General features: G+C 30.8%; 1 protein-coding gene across 2 annotated transcripts in view; it reads right to left on the bottom strand.

The window, feature by feature from the left end:
- The window catches only part of LOC121115669 (sodium/hydrogen exchanger 1), a 38,604-nt gene that overhangs the window by 3,168 nt on the left and 9,698 nt on the right, over window positions 1–25,738 (bottom strand). The window contains exon 2 of one of the 2 annotated variants that reach the window (XR_011779712.1): window positions 2,910–4,378. Coding sequence is in view for 1 of the 2 variants with exons in the window: in XM_040709772.2 (XP_040565706.1) it covers window positions 14,157–16,244 (2,088 nt within the window). In the remaining variant the exon portion in view is untranslated. Of the gene's footprint in view, window positions 1–2,909; window positions 4,379–13,979; window positions 16,264–25,738 lie in introns of those variants that run through there. The other variant, XM_040709772.2, reaches the window with a different exon arrangement.

The raw sequence follows: 25,738 nt of genomic DNA, 5'->3' as shown, positions 1-25,738 counted from the left end.
CTGACGAAATGATGACACTGATGAAGACTATTGGCTGACAAGGACGAGACGAAACTGAAAATAGCTGACGAAGTTAACACTGTTGTTCACAAAAATTGATTTTTTTTGAAAAAATTAACATTAAATTTTTTTGAAAGAAAATTTTAAACATTAAATTTTTTGTAAAAAAATTCAAAGATTCATTGCTACTCACAAAAAATTAAATTACATTTTGTGGGGGGGGGAAAAATTTGAATTTTTGGAAAAATAAATTAAATATATTTAAATTTTTGAAAAAAATTAAAAATACATATCTATTCACAGAAAATTGAATTTTTTGGAAAACAGAATTGAGTCAGCTATTGACTGCAGTTATTTTATTTCTTTGCTCTTTATTATTTGTGACGTCATAAAATTGAAATAATAATAAAGAAAGAAAAAATAATGAATGAATTTAATTTGAGGACTCCGGTCAAAAGTCGTCTTCATTTTGTCTCAATTCATTCTCTTTGGTAAGCCATGGTTGTCTCAATGAGTTCTACTATAACCAGAAGAGGATCATGGTCCAGTCACTCAACCTCACATTTGTGGAGGAGGGGGGGAGTATATCTTTTATACTTAAAATACAAATGGCAAAGTTCAGGAAGTTTTTACAATTATCACTCTCTTGTTAATTCATCTGTATCCATTACCAGAATATAGGTAAAGTTATCTGGATAAATGAATGTATCTTCCAACTGAACCGTATTTTTCAAATGAGAAACAAAAAATTTTGAATAAAAAAACTTGCTTTAAGCAAATGTTTAGACCCAGTGGTTCTACAGGCCCTCTCTTATACATTTTTCTACAAATCCAATACAAAAAAGTTAGCAACCATGAAATTTATACTCATATTTTAGCTCCTAAAGCTTGGTATCCTTTTTTTTATATGGATATACAATGGTACGTAATGAAATAGAAACTAAGTCATACAAATTATATAACGTTTTCTCATGTCGACTATTTTTGGAGTCAAAACACCCAAGTTTTAAACCAATAAAACACCTGCTTTATTAATAATAAGGAAAATGTTGAACTATGTTGGATATCAAAATTTAAACAACAATGAAAAGGAATCTTGCTCTCTATCAAAAATTTATATTTATTCCACTATTTCATAGTTTTCTTATTTATTTGAGCCTAAAATGCATTTAAAAAATGTTATAACTTCATTATATAATTATATTTCCATAGCGTAGATAAAAATTAACTTATACAATAAAGATAATAAAAACTTTCTAATTATCCTACTTTTCTTCTCCTTATTTGATCCAAAAAAAAAAAAGATTGTACAAATATAGCCATTTTTAGGTATTTTCAGTACATAATACTTCTATTTAATTCAAATATCATCAATAAAAACACTTTTTAATCATACAAAACACTTTTAAATCAGTTTTATTTATCCTACTTTTAATTTGGGGAATGGTTTAAGGGCAAAAAAATGACACTGAACGATAAGTTTCAAATTACTAAAATCCCAGATATTTCAAAATTCAGATAACTTGAGGGAAAAACGGACATCAGTTTTGGAATCTGCGCTCAAGGATAAATTCCTTTACATGAATGAGTGTTCCCCTGTGGTATCCAACTTTTGATATCCTTATTTGATAAAAAAAAAGAAATTGTACAAATTCAGCCATTTTTAGAGATTGTCAATGCATATTACTTTGATTTAATTCCAATATCAGTGTTTATCATTGGCATTTTGCAGTAATCAATGCAAGTGTTAGGTCTTTTTTTAATCATAAACCCATTTAATTGAGTTTCAAGAAGACTTTTTTGAAAATTGTCCATTTTAAGTAGTAAAATTATAAAATTTGAGCTTCCAAGATGGTGTCTTCTTCAATTATGATGTCAGTGAAAATGCTCTAATAATTATATAATTTAAGTTACAAAAATCACTTTATTGTTTAAGGGTAAGTAACATGTATTTTTTCCAAAAAATGTATTACCTCATAGAAAATCCAGGTTGCATTTGAATAAAACAGCTCAACGTGAATAGTGTTAACACATAATGATGTAATTGGGTTAAAAATTTCAATATATATAATTATATCCTAATATATTTTTAGAATTATTAGAATAAAAATTGGTTAAAATATATTTATATTCAACAAAAAAGTATATTTAGCTAAATACATTTCTTATCAATATTCAGCATGATTTCATTTAAAAGATTTTAATATTTTCTTAATTCTGTATTAAAATGTAGCATTTTACTGTGGTCATAAATTGCATCATAATTGAAGGAGACGGCATATTGGGGGTTCAAAGCTGATATTAATATAATATAAAATGTATTAACTTATATTAAATCTTGACTTAACTCCATCGAATAGTTTTAAGAATAAAAAATACGAAGGACTTGCTTTGGAATACTACTTGATGTTAATTATAAACAGTGACATTGGAATTAAATCAAAGGAATATGTACTGAAAATCCCTATGAAATGTCTAAATTTGTACAATATTTGGTTGTTGTTAGATCGATAAGGGACTAGAAAAATATGATAATTGGAGAAAAATATCTGATTAACTCCATTGTAATAGTTAATTTATGGACTACAATATGGGAATAAGGTTGTCTAACGATTTACTATCATAATTTGAATACATTTTAGGGACAGATATATAATAAAATTAGGCAATAGTGACCAAATTTAGATAGATAGTTAGGTTTCAGTTATTTTACTTGTTGGTCTGATTTTGACATCCATTAGTTGACTATTTACCTTAATATTCAGGGGAAAAAGGTTTTCATTTTTATACAACTTGGTTTATATGCTAACAAAATGACCAAGATCAGCCATGCTGACGACGTCGCGTAAAAACGCCTTATTAGATTACTACTTTATTTTCTACTGTCAAGCTCTTATTAATATATATACCTTCTTTTGAAGATGATTGAAAGGAAGATCCATTAGACGAGTTAATAGTTGACTTATTTTTACGTTTTTTGGGACAGAAATATCGGCCCTTGTGTTTTCTAAATCTTTGCTTACTACTATTTTCTATGGGCCCAACGTAGAAATATCCTCTGTTTTTTCTTGAACGAATAGAAGTTGAAGACAATGAGAGGAAGTTAATAGACTCATTTTTGGCTTTTGGACCTTCCATGGACATAATTATATTAGTTACTGTGGTGTATGTTATATAAGCCTCTTTCGTATGTCTATATTTCTTCGTTCCTGTTTATCCGCGTCTCTATTTCTGTATTACGGAAGGGAATATATAAAAAATCAGTTAGTATTTAGAAGACTACTCAGTAACATAAATCTTGATCCTTTGTCAGCAACACGGATTATAATTGACTTGGTCTATTCAATTATGAATTAAATATGAAATTATACAACTATTTTACAATATATAAATATGATTATTAGTTAACAATGACTTTACAAATTACTCGGCATTGGCATTTCGGATTTATTTCACTGACGTCACAAGTTACACCATGAGTCAGTCATTCATAAGCACAAGTTATTTAAAGTTATTATTTATAAATTATAACCGAAGGCGACGCCATCTTTAGTTGATATTATTACATCATAAAATGAACACATTTCAAATAAATTAAACTCCATAAAATGATTACTTAAACAATAGAAATATAGGCATAACACCTGTATTGAATACTACTTGATGACAGTAATAAACATTGATATTTGAATTAAATATAATTAATATAGGTACCACAGAGAAAGATAGGTACTCAAAAATCCCTATTTAATGGCTGGATTTGGCCAAATTTTTTTTTTTTTTTTTTTTGATCGATTAGGAATGATAAAAGTAGGACAATATGATAAATATATATGTTTCTTGCAAATACAATAGTAAATATTTTATTTTTATAAGTTATAAATAATTCAAAGAGATGTCGGGATATTGAACACATCAGATTACAAGTATTGGAAGAGACGAATAAGGGGAAAATCCAACTTCCCACCATAATTAGAATCTATGAAGCTAGAAGGTTTGAAGTATTAATTGACCAATAAGGTCCTTAAAATTGTGTAAAAATAGTTATGAATGGGGATGCAAAAAAATGATATTATAAAAGAAGGTACGACTTTTTGCAGTTGTTACGTAAATCAGGGAGAATACACCCTGTCAGAATCAAGGACATATTTTACAAATAAAAGATATATTTGTGTCGGAATATATGTTCTGATTTACCAAAGCTGTCATCAATATCCTTTTTATTCTGAATACGCCATCACAAAGTTAAAGGATTTCCAAAGTAAGGTAATATTCTCAAAGATTAAGAAATAAATTTTGCCATTGACGAGACTATAGATAGAACCGGACATTACTTATTTTCCTCTAGACCCAAAGCATGAGGACTTGGACTCGGAACCTGAAAAATGTGGAATATGAGAACTCAGACTTGACCTTAATACTGAAAAAGTAGGCTCAAATACAGGTTAAATATTGGATATAATGCATCTTTATTCTTTTCAATAAAGACAAAGGGGAACAAATTTTATACAAATAAATTCAAGGCTAAATAGGAATTTATGCTTGATCGCAGTATAAATTCCATGAATTTTACAAGATTTGGATGACCATTAATATGGAGTGGGACAAGGGGACATACATCTTGTTTTTATCCAATACAGAATTAATACTTTTATGTAATGAAATTTAATTATGTTCAAAATGAAATATTATTGTTATATTTTTTTGATCTTCTTATTTTATTTAAAACAAGTTAGAATAACTCATTAGAAAAATAAGTTATATTTCAATTGTAGGTACAATAAGTTTTAGAATAAATATACTTAAAAAAATTAAACTACCTATTAGGAAATAAATTTTTACTTTGTGTTACATTTTGGAAGACTACGAGTGATAAAATTAATTAAATTTTTATTTTTAAATTGGACATAATTTATATTTAATTTTTAATCAAAGTTCGGTAATATCAATCATAATTATACATTTAAACAATTTGGTGTTTCATTCTTCGTCTTGAAAATGACAATGGAATTGTTCTTTGACGTCCTACATAATGTTGAATTAGATTCTTGCCAATAACAATTTTGTAATTAAGAAGCTAATATAATTTCAATATTTATAGGGCATGGCAGTTTAATATTATAATATCAAAGGTCGTTATCATGTACACTTTCCATGCCTTTATTGAGAGTATTACCATTTTAGCACACAAATGATCCAGGAATGGATCATTTTCTTCCAATTTCAACATATGGTAAGTCATTCAACCTTTATAATAACTGAGTAAGATAATGGATCAATATTGTTATCATTCTTGGTTATACAACATTGGTTTGAAAGTTATGATTATGGTTATGAACAAAATTCCTTGTTGGACAAAGAATAGAGTTGTCCAATAGGTTGATCATGTGTTGCAGTGATAAGCAGATTTATACTGCAAGTTGACTCTCAAGTATTGCTCACTAGAATATTTTCAGTTAGTCCATAAATCTTTCTATAGAGTCCAATTTGAGTCCTCGGATTTCTTTCAAGCTCATTTCAAGTCCATACTTATAATACAGGATCTTTAGTGCTACACTTTTCTTGAGTTCGGCATAAATTAGCTTACGAGTTCAAGTAGAGTCGGAAGTCTTTGATTGTGAGATCCAGTCGAGTTGCAAGTCTTGATTTCCCATCTCGTGATAATACATAGGTCAATGAATACTCTAAACCTTCAAAGATTCTAACTTTTATATGAATATATATAATATATGTAACTCAACACAAAGAATGTGTTGGCAACTTCCTAAAAGGGGTTTGTACATATAAGCAGAGTTCGAAATACATAATAGAAGTAATCCAATTTTTTTAATTAATATACTAAGTCTGATCACAAAGAAACCGTTATTTTCTCATTCAACAAAGCTTACATTGTCAGTTTGTTCTTGAAAGATAAAAAGGTTAAACGTGTTTTGGCTTACTCTGTAATTTTCCACTAATGAAAAAAATGGAAAGAAATGATCAAGTATAGGAAAATTCCTTAAAAACTTTTGAAAAATTGTTTATTTTTTTAAATTTAGGATTTTGTAAAAACAACAACTTTTTATCAGTTATTATTATTATTTTATGTTTTTGTAATTGATCTCTATTCAATGTATGAATTAAAAGTCCTAGATATACAATTTGGAGGATTTAAGTCCCTTTAGTGATTACGTAAAAGAACCTATTTCGTACTCTTTGGACAAGAAAGAAGATTCATGAAGGAACGAAGACCATCGATTTCATCTTTATATTCAGTTCAATATTGCTCCAACTGTACTGAGCTTTACAGTTTACGTCTCTCGCCCTATCGTTTTCTTTTGCCCGCCACAGCCAATTCCCTCTTCTTCAGACATATCCTCAACTATAACGAAATGGATATCACTGTTCTTGTATTTTATCAATATTATGCTTGTTCCTTAATGTCGAAAATGATGATTTAAAACCGAGAGTGTACGCATTTTCAGGGGGAAAATTAGCTTGACATAAACAATCATCTTTAGTATTACTACCTGGCTATGAAAACTCTCTGATCAAAAATATCGAATGATAAGTTCTACCTACACACCTTCTACTTTAAACTTCAGGTATCTTGTCTCTTGAAAGGTGTTATCTTAACAGTTGAAAGGGCATAGTTAGTACTAAAGATTAAACCAAGTAGCGCATCGAAGACTAACGTCATTATTAGTGAAAAAAAAAATATCTGGGTCAAAATTTACCTTTTTTGTCCGCTAGAGGTATTATTATTTCAAGCATTTTGGAGAATCATTTCCTGTTCTCTCGTGAATGAGTCAAGTACTGTACTGTTTCTACTTTTATTTACTTCCTTTTCGTATACTTTTTGCTTGAACAATTATGGAAAGGAATTATGATACAAAATGATTTTCAGATAGAGTAAGCAGGTTTCCAATTAGGAAGATATTTAAGATTTGATATCCATTTTTTTTTTTTTTTTTGCGACTTCTTTTTGATTTTTTGGAATGGGAAATTTTAAAAAGCAACCGTTTCCTTGAAGCCTTTTGGAAATTTGACTCAGTGCTATTTTTGCATCCTCGGACACTACTACAATGACCCACTATTTTGGAGTAATTTGTTTCAAATTTGCTTTATAATAATATGTAAATATAAAATATTTGGGACAAGACAAAATTATATACATAATATTACTTATTCAAACTTATTCAATAAATAAATGAGTGACGTCATAGAAAAGCAACATCTTGCAGAAATGCGCTCGATGCGCTACTTGGTTTCATGCTTTAGTTAGTAACAATGTTACTAGAATAAGGCTAGGCAACAAGAAAATGGGTAGACAAGCACAGCAGATTTATTAAATAAATCTCTCTCTTTGTATTTCTGGTGACGTCATTTGGACGAGTCTTGGTTATAAATTCAATACTACATAAATTTAAAAAATAAAACTTTGTGGTATCTCGATATTTCTAAAGTGATATTTCACTAAATATAATCCCAAAAGTAAATTTTTAAATTTAATAAATTATTAAGAAATCGACGTAACACATGATAATAAATAATATGTTTTAATATTTTTTGATTTTTCATATATTTAATTTAATTAGGGAAATCAAACTAAAAGAGTCTGTGCAGTGACTATTTAAAAAAAACCCAAGAGGGGTTTCATACCACTGATTCTCGAAAGGCCTTGCAAGATTTTAGGTTTGCGAAGAAAATACGAATTCAATTCTGATGAAGCCATAATTTGTGTTCATCGTTTTGATCCTTAGTCTTTGATAAATTATTTAATTTAAAAACTTACTTTTGGCATTTTATTTAGTTAAATATCGCTTAAGAATTATAGAGTAACCACTTCTATGATAGTGATATCATTTATTTAAATTTTACTTTTTTAATTTATGTAATATCAATAAGCAAGACTCGTTCCAATGACGTCACAAGAAATAGAAAGAGAGAAAAATTTATTTATTAAATCTACTGTGTCTGCCGAACCATTTTCTTTTTGCCTAACCTTGTTTTATTGATATGAGTTAGTACTACGTCATTTCAGCTGTTGTAGTTAAAATAAAGGACGGGTAAGGACCGGTCCGAGGCCTAACAAATTTTATTTGGACCGGACTGATTTGACCGCAGTCCTTTTAGTTTTTTCAGACCGATCTAACAATACTGTCATATTTATTTATTGTTTAATTTATTTAGGGTCATTTAACTGTTAAGGAGTTTAACTACATTCGAAAAACATACCACTGTGCTGTATATATATATATATATATATAATGATAATTAATTACCTTAATTAATAAAATAATACTATTGTGCAAAATATCCCTCATTAATTTATTACATGACGTATAGAGCTTATGAACAATGCCAATTTATCATACCTTTAAAATAAATTAAATTAAAATATGCAATTGTTTATATCATTATATTAAATATTATTTTTCGAATATTTGGCCACAATTGTCCTTTAGCCCATAGTCCACTCAATTTGAAAAAAAAACATCAACCAACAATTAGTGAGGAAAATCGTGTGTACTTTAGCTTTGTAAAAAACGAAAATCAAGATAGTATCCTTGACAATTTGAAGAATGTGTTGGAGGTGAACAGCTTAGCTGTTATGACGTTACATTAGAACAGCTACAATCAGCAGGGACGAGGGGGCGGGAGAGAAATAAGCAAAAAAGGACATGAGCAAGAATTACTCCTATATTGATCCTCAATTCTACTCTGAGTTACCCAAGGATTTAAAATGATAAATCTGCAACAAATCCACAGTTCTGTATTTTATGAGCACACCCAAAAGTTCAATCAGGTTTTGAATACCGGTAGTTGCATAAATACGCAGACTAATTTTTAAACGGTTATATCTCGAGGTTCCGTGACCAGAAATAAAAAATTCCAGCACAAGTAACTCGGTAAATCTTTTGTCTTTGTTTTTGTTTTTCTTACTCACATCAAACAAAGTCGTTTACGATGAATGACGAGGCCAAACGTCATATGGTTGCAACTCTCCTCCACGCCGGTAGGTCTGTCAAGGAGATAATAATCAAGGACACTGGACTATCCAGGACTACTGTGTTCAAGGTCCAAAAGCTTGTCAAGGAGGGAAAAGATCTGAAAGACCTGCTCATACCTCTGGAATGACTCAGGATTGGCTCGCTACCAACATGCCATTTTGGAACAAAAACATTTGGCCACCTCAATCACCTGATTTGAATCCCCTTCACTACAGTGTGTGGTGGCAAATTGAGAAGAAGGCCTGATCTACCCGCCACCCGAAGTTGGACTCATTGAAGGCCAGCGTAAATGAGCAATGGGCAGCCATGGAAGACCATTACATTATCAATGTGTGCAAGGTCTTCCGCGGGCGCTTTGAGGGTGGCATAGCAGCTGATGGTGGTTATATTCAGTAACTATATTAAATTTTATACCAGAATAAATTCTCTGTTATATCGTTCTCAAAAAAAAATACGTCATACGAATTTTATTACACATTTAATTATTTGCCACAAATAGTCCGCGTATTTTATGCAACTAGTGGTATAATTGGATATAGTAGGAAAAAAAAGTTTACTTCTCATAAATTAAATAATCTCAGGATATGAAAAACAACCAATTTTCATCAATACTAAATATACAAAATGGCTGATATTGTCAACAAAAATACTTTATAACTTTACCAAATGCTACTATGTATAACAGAATTCGAAACTTTAAAGATTTTTATCTATTGACTTGTGTAATATATTTTGAACAATAATTGTGCATTAACTTCTTAGCAAACAAATAATTACATTATTCCATTAAAATACACAACTTTTTATGCACACATTAACTTTCTTCTTTTTTTAAATTACTGTGTTAAAAAAAAATAATACAGAACCTAGGGTTTAATAATGATTTTTAAAAGTTAAAATCAAATAACTCAAGACTCACTATATATAACTATGATAAATGATACAAATTTTGTTACTCTCATAAGTCATTATTCTTTGATAATGGATTATGACAGGGTTGGTTTTTAATATAATGTATATGTAACCTATTATTTAATGTCTTGGTTATACGCTTCTAATATAAGTGAATAAAAGTAAACTTTATTTATGCCTCCCATTCTTGTAGCCTCATAATATATTGCAAGTATGTTCATGCATATGTTTGACATCTTTTTTGTAGAAGTTTCCCTTCAAAATGTATTAAGATTGAAGATTTTTTTATGTTTTTAAATTTCGGGTACTTTCGTGGATGATTAGTACTGTAGTCGTCAATGTCTATTTATCATACTCATATTATCTACAAATCTCAAACAATCAAATATTTAAGGGATGAATTCTTGTTTTTTTTTTTTTCATTGTTTATATGACATATATGAATAGGACTCTAGCGTGTTTTACATAGGAGTACAGAGTGGGGACCCAAAACTTGCAGTAGCATTTTATTACAGTTTATTTCTCTTTATTTTTAATTACAAAGTTTAATTGCGCAACCAAACAACAGCTCAAGCAAAATAAACGAGTTTGCTTTTATCCCATGTCTTTAAGTATAAAAATATGGAAGCAACAACCAAAAAGACAAAGCGTTTACGATCATCTCCATCCAGACTCCTTATAATATGGTGAAGACCATTACAGTGCTATACAGCCAACAAGAACCGAACTTCACAGCAACAATATGGCACACTTCCGGCCACCACATGTAGCCCTCCTCCAGCCCTTACTTCAACCCCGGGGACTTTGCAGTTTTAGGCGTCTTATAGAAGAATGTTTGACGCACCTCTCATCCAAATTTGGATTCGCTCCGAGCTACCATCATGACAGTTTGTTATACCATAGGCATGGCTTTCATCGTCAAGAGATGCCAATCTTTTCGCAGGCATTTTGTATTTGCGATCTCTTAAGTTGAAGAGTTGTTTTTGGGATTAATGGTGAACAAACGTCTGTGTATGTTACATTTTTTGGCAGCTTCGTTTCTTTTTTCACAAGAATTAGACCAAACAGCTTTTGAGTCCGAATGGGAACAAAAGGATTATCTATGTTTTCATTGAAATCACTAATCAATTAAATTCGTAGCTAACTTAATTTGACAATTTATTAAAAACGCAATTTATATCATTTTTTCAGGATTCAAGTTAGATTTTACAACTAATTAGAGTTAGGGACAATTTGGCGAAAAAATATTTATCCTTTGTTAAAAGATTCAAGAGGGTGTGTTAAACAATCAATTTTAGTGCACCCATTGCACCCATTTACTCTACTCTTCTTCACATATTCAATCACGTATTCATAACCCTGATTGCATCATATATGAGTACATAGTTTTTCCTCCAAAAAGATAGAAGGTTTTTTCTATTGCTTTCCCACCTAACGAAGGAAAGCTTTTGTAGGGGGATTTTCTTTCTAAAAATATAATCAAAACTGATGTGTAATCTAAGTAAACCCCAATTTTTTTCTATTTATATCATACCAGTCTGGAAAAAGGAGCAGTTTTTAATTTAAAAAAAAAAACACAAAATGAGCGATTTTCCCCCAAAAAGTCAAAATAAGCAATTTTTTGAGCAATCGCTCACAAATACTAAGTCCACATATTACAAATTGGTTTGAGTTATCTTTTCTTGATTCCATAAAAATTACCTTATGCAGTTTAGTCGCGTCACTGCTGTTTTTGGTGGGCACTCTATATATACGTATCAGCCTTTAATATTTAGATTAACCTTATATTCATAATATCTATAAACATATAATTGAAATTATAATTAAAAAGTTATTATGGTATTATAACTAGGGAATATATTTTTGTAGAGCGTGATGAGAAGGTGGGAGAGCGCTTATAATATTACTGGAATAAGAACCTTCTTAACATCAGCTGTCTAATATATATTATTGGGGATGGAGAAGAACTACCCCTATAAAGATAATAACCTGCTCCATTCAGCATTCAGCTTTTGCTTGAATTAACCACCAAATCAATGAGCAGGATGTAAAAAGAGGTTGTGTATCCGACTTGCTGGATGTAAATATAACCCAAAAAGACATCACTATCATGTTGTCGTAAATTTTAGGACCGTCAGCAATATACAACATGCCAAGAACGATGGCAAAATGAGGTCAAGAGCTCCAGGAAGGGAAGGTCTACGCCCAAAACTTTACTGATTTCTGATCCACGTACATGTGTCCTCCGTCAATTCCCCATATTAAAATGTTTTACATATGTATATATATATAAAACGTTGATCCTTCGCAAAAACATACTATTTGGACAAAAGCTTCAACTGGTAAATTTAACCTTCAATATATGGTTGATTATATCTTTGCCAACATTGAAACTAGGAAATTCAAATTTTACTATAATCATTATCATTGCATAGTTATTAGTTTGTCAGTTTTTTTTTTAATTATTTATTCCTGATATAAGTACCAAATTTATAAAGTGAATATAGCGGATTTTGAAAGGGAAAATAGCTTAGATTTGGCGTTAAACTGGTTTGGATTGTATAATAAAGTTTACATTTCACGGATATATAACTACTTTTTTGTACTATTAGATGATACAATTTACTAATTTTTTTTTGTTATATTCTCTAACCGTCAAACAAAACAATTTTATATCCTTAGAAATAAAATTGGTATGTAATATACTTGTATTCGTTATTATTTTTTGACTTATGAAATATTATAAGTATCTCATTTTAAGGCCATATTGCATTTTGGATATCAGTAGGATTTCTTGATACTCAAGTAAGTGATGGCAGAAGAATTTACCGTTTTTTTGGGTGTAGCCGCTCTTATAAACAACCCATGGGCTTGGGGTATTCTACCATATTAGATGGGGCCCGTGTTGCTCATAAATGTGGCGCCCGTAGAGTTTAAACTACCTTGAGCCGGCAATTCATATTTACAACCTGAAGCCAGGGTGTATTTTGGGATATAATGAGGGCTTCCTGATGCTCGGGGAAGCAGAGGGGGGGGGGAATTGAATTGAACTTGCTTTGGGGCTTAGAAGTTCAACTGCACAACCTGTGGGCACTTCCGATGTACAACCTAATTGTCCTATTCGTACTTTATAATTGTTAATTTATTATAACTGTTTATATCAATTTAAAGAGGTACCTAAATAAATGGAGGTAATAAATAAAAAAAATGCATTGATTCCGTTTTTAATGTTATACTTCTTTTTCATCAACATAATAACATTTTTTTCAGGCCTTCAAAAGACATTTCATACTAATATAACTAAAAATTCCATTTACTTTTAATTCTTATAAACTATTTTTGACAAGATCATACATTGATTTTCTATTGGTTTCAAATCTGCAACTCAATACATTATTATTTCTCCTTAACTATTAAAAGTATAAACAGAAATTACTCCTATATCAATCCTCAATTATACTCTGATTCCAACATGGACTTACTCTTAAAATCTTCAATGTAACTCTCTGTCATTTATCCGCACATACACTTTAGACTTTGATGTTATGTCCTTAAAAATCACTATAAAAACAAAAAAAAATATGCGTTATAATATACAACTAATTTAACTTCAAATAAACTTTTGGAGTTTAAAGTTGGATATTACACAAATAGAGGGTTGTGTCGTAAAAATTATTTCCACCGTTTTACTTCGATTTACGAAGTAACATGCATTATTTTCTTTCTAGCCCATTTTTTAAACTATATAGAAAAATTATAAAATCAAAAAAAGGAAGTGAACTAAAAAAGTACTTTAACTAGAGTAGACTATAAACCTCCAAGTTAAATCATTCTAACCAAAAAATAACAAAAAAACCCAAACTAATTAATATTTTTATATTTTGTGTGGACTTCAACCCTCAAAAATTAATGGCCTTTTAATGTTAGCAAGTGTGACCTTCCTACAAAGTGTCACGTAAATTGATTTGTAACATTATCTGTCGTCCGGATTAGAAACAAATAAACTGAGGTGAAAAGTTAACCTTCGTTAATCTGCGGCGAGGGAGAAAATGAGTGGCTTAAAGAATTATAATATATTTTTGGGTTGATCTATTTAGTTTATGCCTTCAGAATAATAATATATAAATACAGTTCTTATAATGATCTAAGATATTCAATATACGATTGTTATAATTCAATTAACTCATTTATTTCTTAAATATTCTACTAATAGAAAAATAGAGAAAATAAAACGGCGGGATTAGAGTAATTTTACTCAGTTTTCATGCGGATATTTTTAATTCTTTTTTTGGTATTGTGGTATTCTCTTTTAATACAATCAACAGCCGTTGTTTTTGATTCCAAATCCTTCCAACACACCTTTGAGTAGTTTAATTCCTTATAATCCGACCCAAAAAACTTTTTCTTTGCCTCATCCTCCATGATTCTTCGTTTGATTCTCGCAGCAGTTCTTTTGGAACTGTCTAATTGTTTGAGAACATGATCATCAAAATTCACATCCCGTCTACAAAAGCGTCTCTTATATAGTTCAAAAGGAGAGTCCTCAAAAATCTTCTCCAGGGATTGACAAGACATCTTTCTTTCTTGATCCTCAAGATTATTTATTAAATATTCATTCGAATAACTGTGCTTAAGATTTATTAAACCTGTGTCTTCTTTGCAAATCGTGCCAAATTTTGAGTTTGAGGCAAGAACGGTTGGTCCATAAAGACGTGCGTAGTGTTCGTCCATACTTATATCGCGGAGTTTGTGTTCCATGTTGATCAGAGAATTGTGGCTTAGCAAAAATTTCTTGATGTAGTGGGTATCAATATACTCTAGGAGATTAATGATCCGGTACTTGGAAACATTTCCTGTAATGGCCTCGATCCCTCCCATTACTTGATCGACAAGCTTTACGTTGATAACATCTGAATGGGACTCGTTTTTATCATTCTTACGCTTGATATGAAGTAAATTCACAAACAATTTGATCGTGCTTCCCTGAAGGAAAACAGTGAAGAAAATTACAATGATTGTTGTTGTGATAACCATGTCTTTGTAAGGTTTTTGATCGCTTATAAGAGCCGCCAATGAGAACCCTACAGCTCCACGGAGACCCCCATAAGCCATGATAAACTGTTCTCGAAGAGAAATAGGTTTTGTTTTGATCATGTTGATGATCCAGGATAGCAGAAACACTCCCATGAACCGTATCACAAAACAAAGGAGTAAAGTCCATAAAATAAAATATATTTGAAAATCATGTTTTTTGCTAATGACGACTGTTCCTAAAAATAGGAAAATTATGGCATCTGATACAGAGCTAAGTGTTCGAATTCCATGTTTGACGGTGTTTCGTGTACTGTTTGAAGCATTGGGAAAAGCATATCGCTTTTGTACTATACCACAACCAATGAGAGCCATGATTCCAGACCAATGAAATGTTTCCGCGAGGACAAAAGCAAAGTAAGCTACAGATATTACAACTATAGGTTCAATGACCCGAGAATTTTGTGTAAACTTTAGTAAAATTGCCGAGAGGATCCCAAATATTATACCAATCAGAAACCCACCTCCAGCCACAGTAAAGAAACTAAGAAAGGCTAAAACATAGTCCAATCCAACAACGTGACTTCCTTTTTCATCCAAAGCTGTTACTGTGTTGTATATAACAATTGTGACCCCATCATTGAGCAGGGATTCTCCAAAAACAAGGAAATATAACCCTAAATTAACGCCGATTTCCTCAAAAATCGCCAAAACCGCAACAGGGTCAACAGCTGATATAAGTGATGCAAAAGTAAGGCACTCCAAAAGGGAAAGCTCTTGCGTTCTACCCATGAGCCCAACCATAAAAATCCCCCTCAAGAGTCCTCCAACAATGAATATGTTGAAAAGGGTTCCAATAATCGCGAAAATCATCACGGACCCCAAATTGGATACAAACTCACGATCATAAAGGGAGTAAGCCGCGTCGAGGATGACGGGTGGGAGAAGGACATTGAAGAAGAGATCGGAGGTGAAGGTAGGGAATGGATGAGTTTCCGAGAAATGGACGCAGTATTTAATGATTACCCCTGCGAGACATCCGAGGATAATGAGAACACATGACTCAGGAATGTATTTGGGGAGATATGGGATTTGATGGAAAGCGATTTTGAAAGTAGCTGCGAGGATTATCATTAAGTTAAAGAGTATGGTAGATGAGTATTCATCCCATCGCCAAGAAGCGAGGCGTATTCCATGGTGTTCTGATATTTTTTCCGTTACATTACTACTCGCATTACGTTCAGCTGATGCCGAGATTCCATACAATGTTATGAACAAAAGAAACAAAAAGTTCTTCATCAAATACATTTTCAGTTCCTTCTATTTTCTACAAAAAAAGAAAAATGTCAAAAATTATTATTTTAAATATGAAAATAAAAAATGAAATCACAAAATGAAAAAAATTATTAAAATGTCATTTTCAACCCTAGTTCCTCTCCTTAAGAGAAGGAATTCATTATTATTTCCCAGAAAAGGGTTTTTGAGCGGGATTTCGGGTAAAATCGGTATCTTGTTAGTAAACAATAGTAAGTAACAGTAATTAAACCTAAAACCCACATTTATTATTGTTATTTAAGCCATAAAAAAACGACTTGAAATGAAATAACTATATAAATGAAAATTTAAGGTAATAAATAATAACAATTGATACACAAATTCCAGCATTCGAATGATAAAATAAGTATTAAGTTATCTTAAATATATTAATTTCCTACAAAAATAGGTCTAATCATACCAAAAATCTGTAAAATGAAAAGTTTTATTTCAAAACTAATATTTTTTTTAAAATTTCTTTGTTCATTTTTTTATTCACTTTATGGAGTAGAGACCCCATAACACTTTTTACGGAAATGATTACCTTGAACGTTATTTGTTCCATCAAGAAGCAGTGTAAAGATAAACAGGAAATTGTTTTTGATCCATAGTTTTGGGCATTGAAATTTTGAAAGCTGTCTATTGAAGGTTGGTACTTGTTGAAAATGAGGGAATTTTAAAAAAATATGAGAAGCGTGGGACTTCTCAGGGAAAACGTTAGAGTTTTATTTTTGATGACGACCCAAATAAATAAAAAACATGAAAAAAAATCATATCTTATAAATATTTATAAGTATATTTACGGTGTTACAGTCGAGCAGATTAGCCTAAAATTTAGCAAACCGATGTATAAAATAATCAAACATGTTCATATGGTATTTTTTGGGCCTCTGAGGTAAATAAAAGGCTGTTTTTAAGTTACACAGATAATGTTTTTTTATTCACAAAAAATAATTAAATATTAACAGTTTAAACGTGAGATCGAAAGTGTCATGTTTAGTATCATTCTTTTTTTATTTTAAATTCAAATAAAATAGCAACTATTATTTATACAAAATCGACAAAATAGACTTAATTGGGAAAATATCCGAAATTTTTCGGTTATTTTAAGTTAGATAAATTCTGTGGTCCAATTTAAAGGACATAAAGGTCCCCAAGTCAAATATTTAGAGACACAAAAATTGCTTCAGTAATTTACTTTTTTTAAAGACAAAAATATATTACTTTATCAGTACAAGATATAATTAGACCTGAAATGGACTCCTGGGATCTACAAAGAGGCGTTTATTGGATCTTTCCTTATCCACTCTTTTATTCTTATTTTAATAAACATTTTGGTTCACTTTTATTTTACAAAGAAAAGATTCAAAAAATAAATCGTCGTGTTAATTTAAGGGTTTGTCCAAAAACAATGGGCAAATATTATTTGACCAAATTATCAAAAACGCAAGTGAGTATTAACTTGCAACATTTTAAATTGATAAATTCACCTGTTTGGTAATTTATCGCAAAGAACGTGCAATACATAAATACACGATTTTTATTAATATAGAGATGGTGAATTAACTAAAAAGGACAGTTAGTTCGGTTGATCTTCACGAGCATCCACTTCCAATATGTAACAACTTGTGTCGAAACTAGTTTTTATGTTCAGTACTTAAAAATATTTGTACCAATATTTCGGGCCAGACTATGGTATAAAACAGTGGATTGAAATTTCCTTTACTATAATAAGTACAGGGTCTAACAGATATATCCGGAAAAAGTTGGACTTCATCAACGTCTACGCCTTATATTTAAAAATATATGTAAGCATAGAAATAACATCTTATTCAATTCGGCCGCTGTGAGACACCACCACGCACTTGATCATGTTACTTAAGCTATCACAGGTGTTTCTGTGATAAGCACGATCCAGCTTTTTGGCTGCACACACGATACTGCCCTTCAACTCTTTTTACGGAGAGACATGACATAGGCCTTGCCTTTTTAGACCTGTCAGGATTGTCATTTTTTTCTCTTCTTGTCACTATGAGGCCTTAAGGGCATCCTGATGACGTTTCAAGCTCGTTCAGGGGCTTTAAAACATCATAGACGATCGTTCTGGGATATCTGCTCGAGTCGATGATAGCCCATCTCCTGCTTAATCTAAATCAGCAGTATTTGCTCTTCCCGTCTCTTCCAATGTGACCGATCAAGCACAGTTTTTTTTTGTCAGACCAAACTTGACCAAATTAGTTCCATCTTACTAAAACTATAAGGAACTATTACAGTCTAGGCCTTTCTGACCGAAAAACAACACTATCAAGAACGTTCTATTCTCTATGAATTTTTATAATAATATATCCTCAATGAAATAAATTAAATATATAAATATTTTTTTTATCAAACGAAAATTCGAAAAAAAACTTGACAAACAAACTGGTCTGATACAGAGTGAGTACTCAAAACTTACCTTGCATTACTTCATTACAAAGAAAGAGACAACTCAAAAATAATTTGTGATATATATAAACAATACATTCGGTTGCATTTTTTATTCAATACGTTTTACTTCATAAGTACTAACAGTCTCAACACGCTGGTGAATATATTAGCAGCTCATGACGAGGAAGGTCGTGTCCATGGCGTACCACAATGTCATGGAGGCAGTTCTGAGCGAATTCAACTTTGGATGAGATGTGTAGCAGACTTTTTTCCAAGACACCCTAAACTGCAAAGGCCAGGGGGTTGAGTTTAGGGCTGAAGGAGGACATTGGGAAGGCAGGCCAGAAGTCCGCCATACAGTTGATACACAAGTTGTGGTTCTTTTTGGTTCCATGAGGATGTAATGGACGTCTTGATGTTGTAAGCAGTTCAGATAGAGATGCAAACTGTCTCTTTTGCTTTTTCGGTACTGAAAACGGCTCTGAGGAGATTGCCTTTATTTGGTTTTACTCCGACATTTTTAGACTTAGAGAACTGGTATAAAAACCTAACTTATTTATTTTTGTATTAGGTGTCGCTTGTTTGTATAAGAAAACCTCGTTATTTAAAACAACAACGATAAAATCGAAATGCAACGGCAAGTTTGTGTGTCCTCAGACTCGATAGATTCATAATATACAAAAAATACATTATAAGTACACATTATTCACATATAAATAGTCTCTCATTAGGTGCATTAAAATTCCTTTCATTTACTCTCTCAAACATTATTTTTCCCAAACACTGTACATATTTTAATTACTAATATTATGTACTTTTTATTTAATTATAGGTATTATCAATCAGAAATAAATATATGTATTAACTACAATTATTTATGGACTTTCAAAATTATAATAGCTATGTACTATACTTTTTTTAGTAGGCCTTGCTAAAGATACTAGTGATGGCATGATTAATCGAAATCGGGTGTTTTTTCTGGAATCAAAATCGGCAGCGGGAAAATTATGTTCAATTTGCGATTCCAATTCTTATTTATATTGATATTTACCTATTTATTACTTTTCTCAGGTATGAAAAAAAAAATTGCCTCCCAATGAAGGAATTTTTGCTTTTTACTATAAAATTAAATATTTGAAATTTAATTTAATTTTCTGTGAATAACAAGTATTTTTGAAATTTGTCTCCGAAAAATTAAATATTTGATAATTTTTTTTTTTGAAATTTTAAAAAATAAATTTATTTCCAAAAAATGTATTTTTTTAGAGAAAAGCTGGTAATTTGTTAACTTATTTTGAATGGAGGTGTAATTTTGATATTTTTTTTTCAAAAATTAAATTTTTTGAGAATAATCATGGGTTTTTGAAAAAAAATTTCAAAAAAATTCACTTTTTTTGTATAGTTGTAACTTTTTGAAGAAAAAATTGAATATCAAATTGTATATTTGAAATTTTTTTTTAAATTTAATATTTGAAATTAAATTTTTAAAAAATTTAATTTCAAAAATTTTAATTTTTTAATTTTTTTTTCACCAAATATTTTAAAAACCAAGGGTATTTTTTAAAATATTAAAGAATCAGAATCACCATTGGCAATTTTACTAGAATCGTATGTGCATCAGGATTTTTTTTTAAATTGTCTTATGACTAAAAGAAACTCTAAGGAAAGAGGCATCAGGACAGTTGTGTTGTTCGCATGACCAGTATATATGCTACAAACATTTTGTTTCTTTGATATTTTGCTACACGACACAATCAGTGCCTGTTAATGTTGTTATATCAAAATTTTGAACATTTCCTTTTGCCTTTACTGTTGTATCTCAGCTGTAGACCTGAAGAAGAAGAAAAATGGATAATAGGGAATTCGTAAAGAAGTGTTAATAAGGAGCCACTGATTCAGAATCATGAGTGTATTTCGAAATGATCATTGACTTGTGACACCTTATTCATACCTAGTCATGACTTTGACTAGGTTTGTATAAAGGTATGAAATTCTTTCTTTGATATTAAGAAAGGAATGTTTCAACAGTCAGGGGCGTCCACAGGGGGATGGCTGGAGGGGCTTTAGCTTCCCGCCCCCAATTTAAGGATTTTTTTATTCTTATTAGAAAATGTAATTTTTGAAATTTTTCAAAAGTATTTAATTTTTGAAATTTAAAAAAAAAAAAAAAATTTGTGATAAACTGTTGATTTTTAATTTTTTTTCTACCAAGAAATTTCATTTTTGGATTTTTTACACCTATGTATATATACACTTATACGTGTATTCGCAAGATAGATGAGGTAAGATAGAAAACGCCAGGAAGGTAGAGTACTTCAGCTAAAATAGCACATTTTTCACTAAATTAATTGATATACTCTTTCTTAGTATGGTCTTTTTTTTTAAATAACTATAAATATTTCAGTATATTTGTTTAATCTTTCAGATGCTTATAAAGGGATGCTATACCATCCAAACGGCCGAATTTCCCAAGCTATCTTTCATCAACGCCATCAACCTCCAGATCAACGAGAGCATCCACTAGCAGCCGGAGACCACAGTTTCAAAATAGTAGATATGAAGCATTGGAGAAGAAAATGTTTAATGAAAAGATTGTTCCATCCGCTAAACATATATATGACAAGTTTTCTTCTGAATTCATTTTATTGAAAACTCCAATGGTTACAAAATAATCCATACAGATGGTAAAGGCTGAGATATTTTAGCCAGTCTCGAAGGGGAAGATTAACTCTCCTTTAAAGTGGCATTTGCTCAGCACAGAGGGTAGAATTTGTGAAAAGCAATTTTTTTGGACTTGAAAACAATCAGGCCACAGAAACCGTTCTCACCTTTATGATCAAGTCAGCTGGAGGAAAGTATATAGACGTAGTTACCCTTATACCCGTAGCAAATTTGACTACTGAATTCTTGTTTCATCATTATAACTCAATCATGAAGTGTCTCTCGGGGAAATGGGATTTAATGCCATTGCATTGTCTGTTGACAACCATACATTAAATAGAAAATTATAGAGACAGAAAATTATACACGCAGTGTCTATGTCTATTTTTTGTGTCCAAATATTTACATCTCTGGATCTCCTCTTCTACGTCCAACTTTGCCCACATCCAGAAAATACATTCCATGGAATCAAATTTGAAAGTGAAATTAGCTCACAAATTTTCTTTTAAGGCACTAAATTCTACAGAAATCGAGAATACCAATGTAAAATTCGCAGATTCAAATTTTCATGATTCAACGATTAGAGCCCCCAAATTCTACACCAGCGAGAATTCCGAGTTCCTTTAAACTGATGAGTTCGTTGAGTTTGTAAGAAATTACTGGAAGATACTCAATGTTAAAACTAAGTAATATGGAAGGAAAAAGATGGACGATCATGGAGAGCCTATCTCTAAACAAAACGGATTGACTTTGATGTTTCTTCGATAGTTTGCAATATTATTGGATGACTGGGGGGAGTAATGGATAACAAGGATTGACGAACGAAACATTTCTTAATGTCAAGCATACATCGTTGGCAATTACAGAAATAGCTGAGTAGTGAGTACCTTCTGGGAACGGGAGAATTCAATAACGTTCTACTAGCGATGTTTCAGTCTGATTCAATTGAGAGAAGATTGGGATGGTATCTTCAAATAAGTATTGGCAATTACTATATTAGCGGTCGTAAAATTTTAGAAAGCAAAAAAAAATAGTGTTATGATTGGTGAAATTTTCTAATATAGACATTTCCAGTATAACAAAATTTGTAGAGGTCAGTTCTCATACAGATATATTTTCGCCAACTGGAAGCCTTTTGAACATAAGACGGTTACAGTCAATGGAGAGAGCAACACTTTATACTTCGTCGTTGGATATATTGCCCTTTCTTTGGGTAAAAATGTTGATCTTGCATCATGTAGGGCATCCTTAGTTTTTAAAGACTCTCATTCTGTCAAATCAGTTTCAACAAGGATCGGATGAGGAAAAAGTTGAACTAAATAAATTCATCTCAGTCATAAAAAAAAGGTAGACTCTCAGCAAAATCTGACCTTCTTTTTCTATCCTTTTCATATTCCTTTTTCGAATTCATCCACAACCATGACAAGGAAAGGGATAATTTCTTTAAAATATCAAGTCCAAGAACATCATTTGTTGAAACTTTCATAGAGGGGATGCTTCATACCTCAGAGGTGGCTATTGAGATAATCATGAATACGAAGTGAAAAGAAGGATACGCGTGGATAAATCTCCTTAAAAAGACCATACAAGTGCTCTTTAACATAATTTGCAAGAATATTACCACTTGTACTAATGATACAATACGCTCACATAGCAAGAAAATAACCTTATCTAAAGAAAGTACCATGAAAAGAAAAATTATTAAGCTCCAAGCTTCTTTGAGTTGAACTGGCTCTCAATTTGCAGACTATTATATATATTTTGAACTTCCTATCGGTGTCCCTTAATTAAGTATTTCATCATAATAAAATTATTTATCTAATTTTATTTAATTATTTTATGAGGCTCATTTTATTCATATAATTTGTTCTACTATAAATAATAGATGTTCTAAATTATATCAAATGTAATATGATATGAAGAAAAAGTTTCCCTCTCCTTGGCCGCACACGCTTTTTCTTTCAATTCCAGATATTCAAGTACTCCTTGTATAATGGTACTGGGGTATTGAAGCATTTAAAACGATACTAAGCTGAATTGATACTCCTTATAGATTTATAAAAAAAGTTGTTTCTTTTTATTACAAGAAAGCAAAGGAAAGACATTCTTCATAAGATGTTTCCTCTGATAAGCTTTTTTGTCCTTATAATATACTCTTCAGGAATCGAGAGAGACTTGACGAAATTCCATATTTTAATTAGTTGAACAATAAGAGTTTCTGAACTGTCGGACCATTTTTTTTACGTGTATCATTCCAGGAGAAGTAGATTTGAAGGTGAATATGTAATAGTTCTTTATTTCTTTTGGAGGACAGAAATACTCGTCTAAAAATATACATGGTTATTTGTGGTGTATTTGATGAAGTTTCTATAAACTTTTTTTATGAAACCCATTCTTAATTTTATGCCAAACCGTAGGGTCGGTGTAAGTTCCAAATCTTATTATAACCAACAAAAAATAAATGTGTGGAAGATTTAGTAGAAATTGTCATCAAAACATCTACTAAATTCAATTTCATGTCCTCAAAAAAAGAGTGGATGCCCACAAATGTAGTAGTAAAATTGGCAGAAATTTTTGGACGAGTATTTTTTCTGATGGAACGAAATTTTTAATAATTTGAAATTAGAAAACAATTTCTTGAGAGTTACTTCTACATTTTGGATCTTCAACAAATGGCATTTATTCATCCATGTCAATATGTTCTTTTTTCCCCTTTTAATCTACGTATTCTACGTCATTTCTAACTTTGTTAAAAAATACTACCATTATTTTCTTTGTTTAGAAAATTGAAATAGGGCGTAAGTTAGTTCTATTGAAATTATTAATACATAAAAAATTAAGCCTAAATTTTAAGTATGCAAAGGAAAATAACATTAAATAATGAATATCGAATAAAATAAATATTTATTTTATAAACTATTTATTTACTTAAATCTATTGTGAGGTTTATATTGTAAAGGAATTGTAGCCATTTGGGAAATTATATTTTTGAAGAAAGAATGTAACTGGTAAGACGAACCAAACATTAATTTATTTTTATTTTTGTTTTGTGTTTAAATTTATATGTAATTTTTTAATAATCCAACAATAAACCAATAAGGAAATGTGAATAAGTTATGTTCGTTGAGTATTTAATCTAGGTCAATTTATTTCTATACCTAAATGGTGGTTAAACTTCAATTATATCGTCACAGCAAAAAAAAATATATACAAAAATTAAGATAATCATTTCATACAAATAATTTATAATAGGTCACAAGATACAATTTTGTAAATCTAAACCTAACATGGCAACTATTTCATTCATATGATGACTCATGGCCGGCAACATATGAATCGTATGGATTACTTATTGTAAGGGGAGTTAGAGAGAAATGTCTCTGTCAATTCACACAACAGCATCGACTCTTTAAAGGACTCCCCGATCCAGTACTGGGACAACGTATCACCCACGGACGTGATCAAGGTCTGCAAATCCTTTAGGCCTCGTATCGAGCGAATGATTGGCAAAAATGGCAGACACCTTGAATAATTTTTTCTTTTGTATTATTAGAACTTGTAAATAAAATTTCAAATTTCTACTTGCTTTGCTTATAAATCAGTATGCAGTTAATAGTAGGCCGGATTTACCTGGATGACGACCCTTTATATACAGAAGTAAAAACAATATTAAATTTAAACATCACACTTTTTTTATAATTACCACCTAAACATTGTTTTTATTTAGAAAAAGCTATCATTATATTATTTTATTCTGCAAGAGAGAACAATAAGTATAAAAAAATAATTATTTATTGAAAAACGAAGAGTAACTCGGAAGATTTACGGAGGAGTTTATAAGTGTAAGAACCTTGATGGACTCGGAGTACAAATGTTGATTGAACTCGCTGTAACTCCTTCCTATATCAATGTTAGATACGGAGTGGGTTTTGTGTTTGTTTCCTTCATCTACAAGATGCCCAAAGCTAATCAAATGAAACATCATAGCAGGTAAGCGGCTCCCTTTCCAAACATTTCTCAAATTGTCATGTTGACAACTTTAATTTTCGATTTTTTTTATTACCATATTTAAATCTCTCACTATATAGCTACAAATTACTCAGGAGTATTAAATACCCGGCTTCAACCGATCCCAAAGTTCAATTACCTTTACATACCCGGTTCCTAAAAGGACAAAACAATCCCATCACGAGCAATATATAAATATATTAGAAAGTTATTAAAACAACGCAACTTTTCCTTTTAAAAAAATCTTTCAACCTTTCAATCCTCATGATTTGCTTTCAAATAGCCGTAATACTTAGTTGTAACAAATACAATTACATATATTTGAGAGAAAAACTGGTCAATCGAAACAAAAAAATGTATGATTTATTTTTGAAGAAATTGTGTCATGAATT

Source organism: Lepeophtheirus salmonis, chromosome 4, assembly GCF_016086655.4.
Source record: "Lepeophtheirus salmonis chromosome 4, UVic_Lsal_1.4, whole genome shotgun sequence".
In the NCBI taxonomy this organism is placed as follows: Eukaryota; Metazoa; Arthropoda; class Copepoda; order Siphonostomatoida; family Caligidae; genus Lepeophtheirus; species Lepeophtheirus salmonis.
Note: the sequence above shows the minus strand (reverse complement) of the source record. Positions and strands in the feature narration are given on the sequence as shown.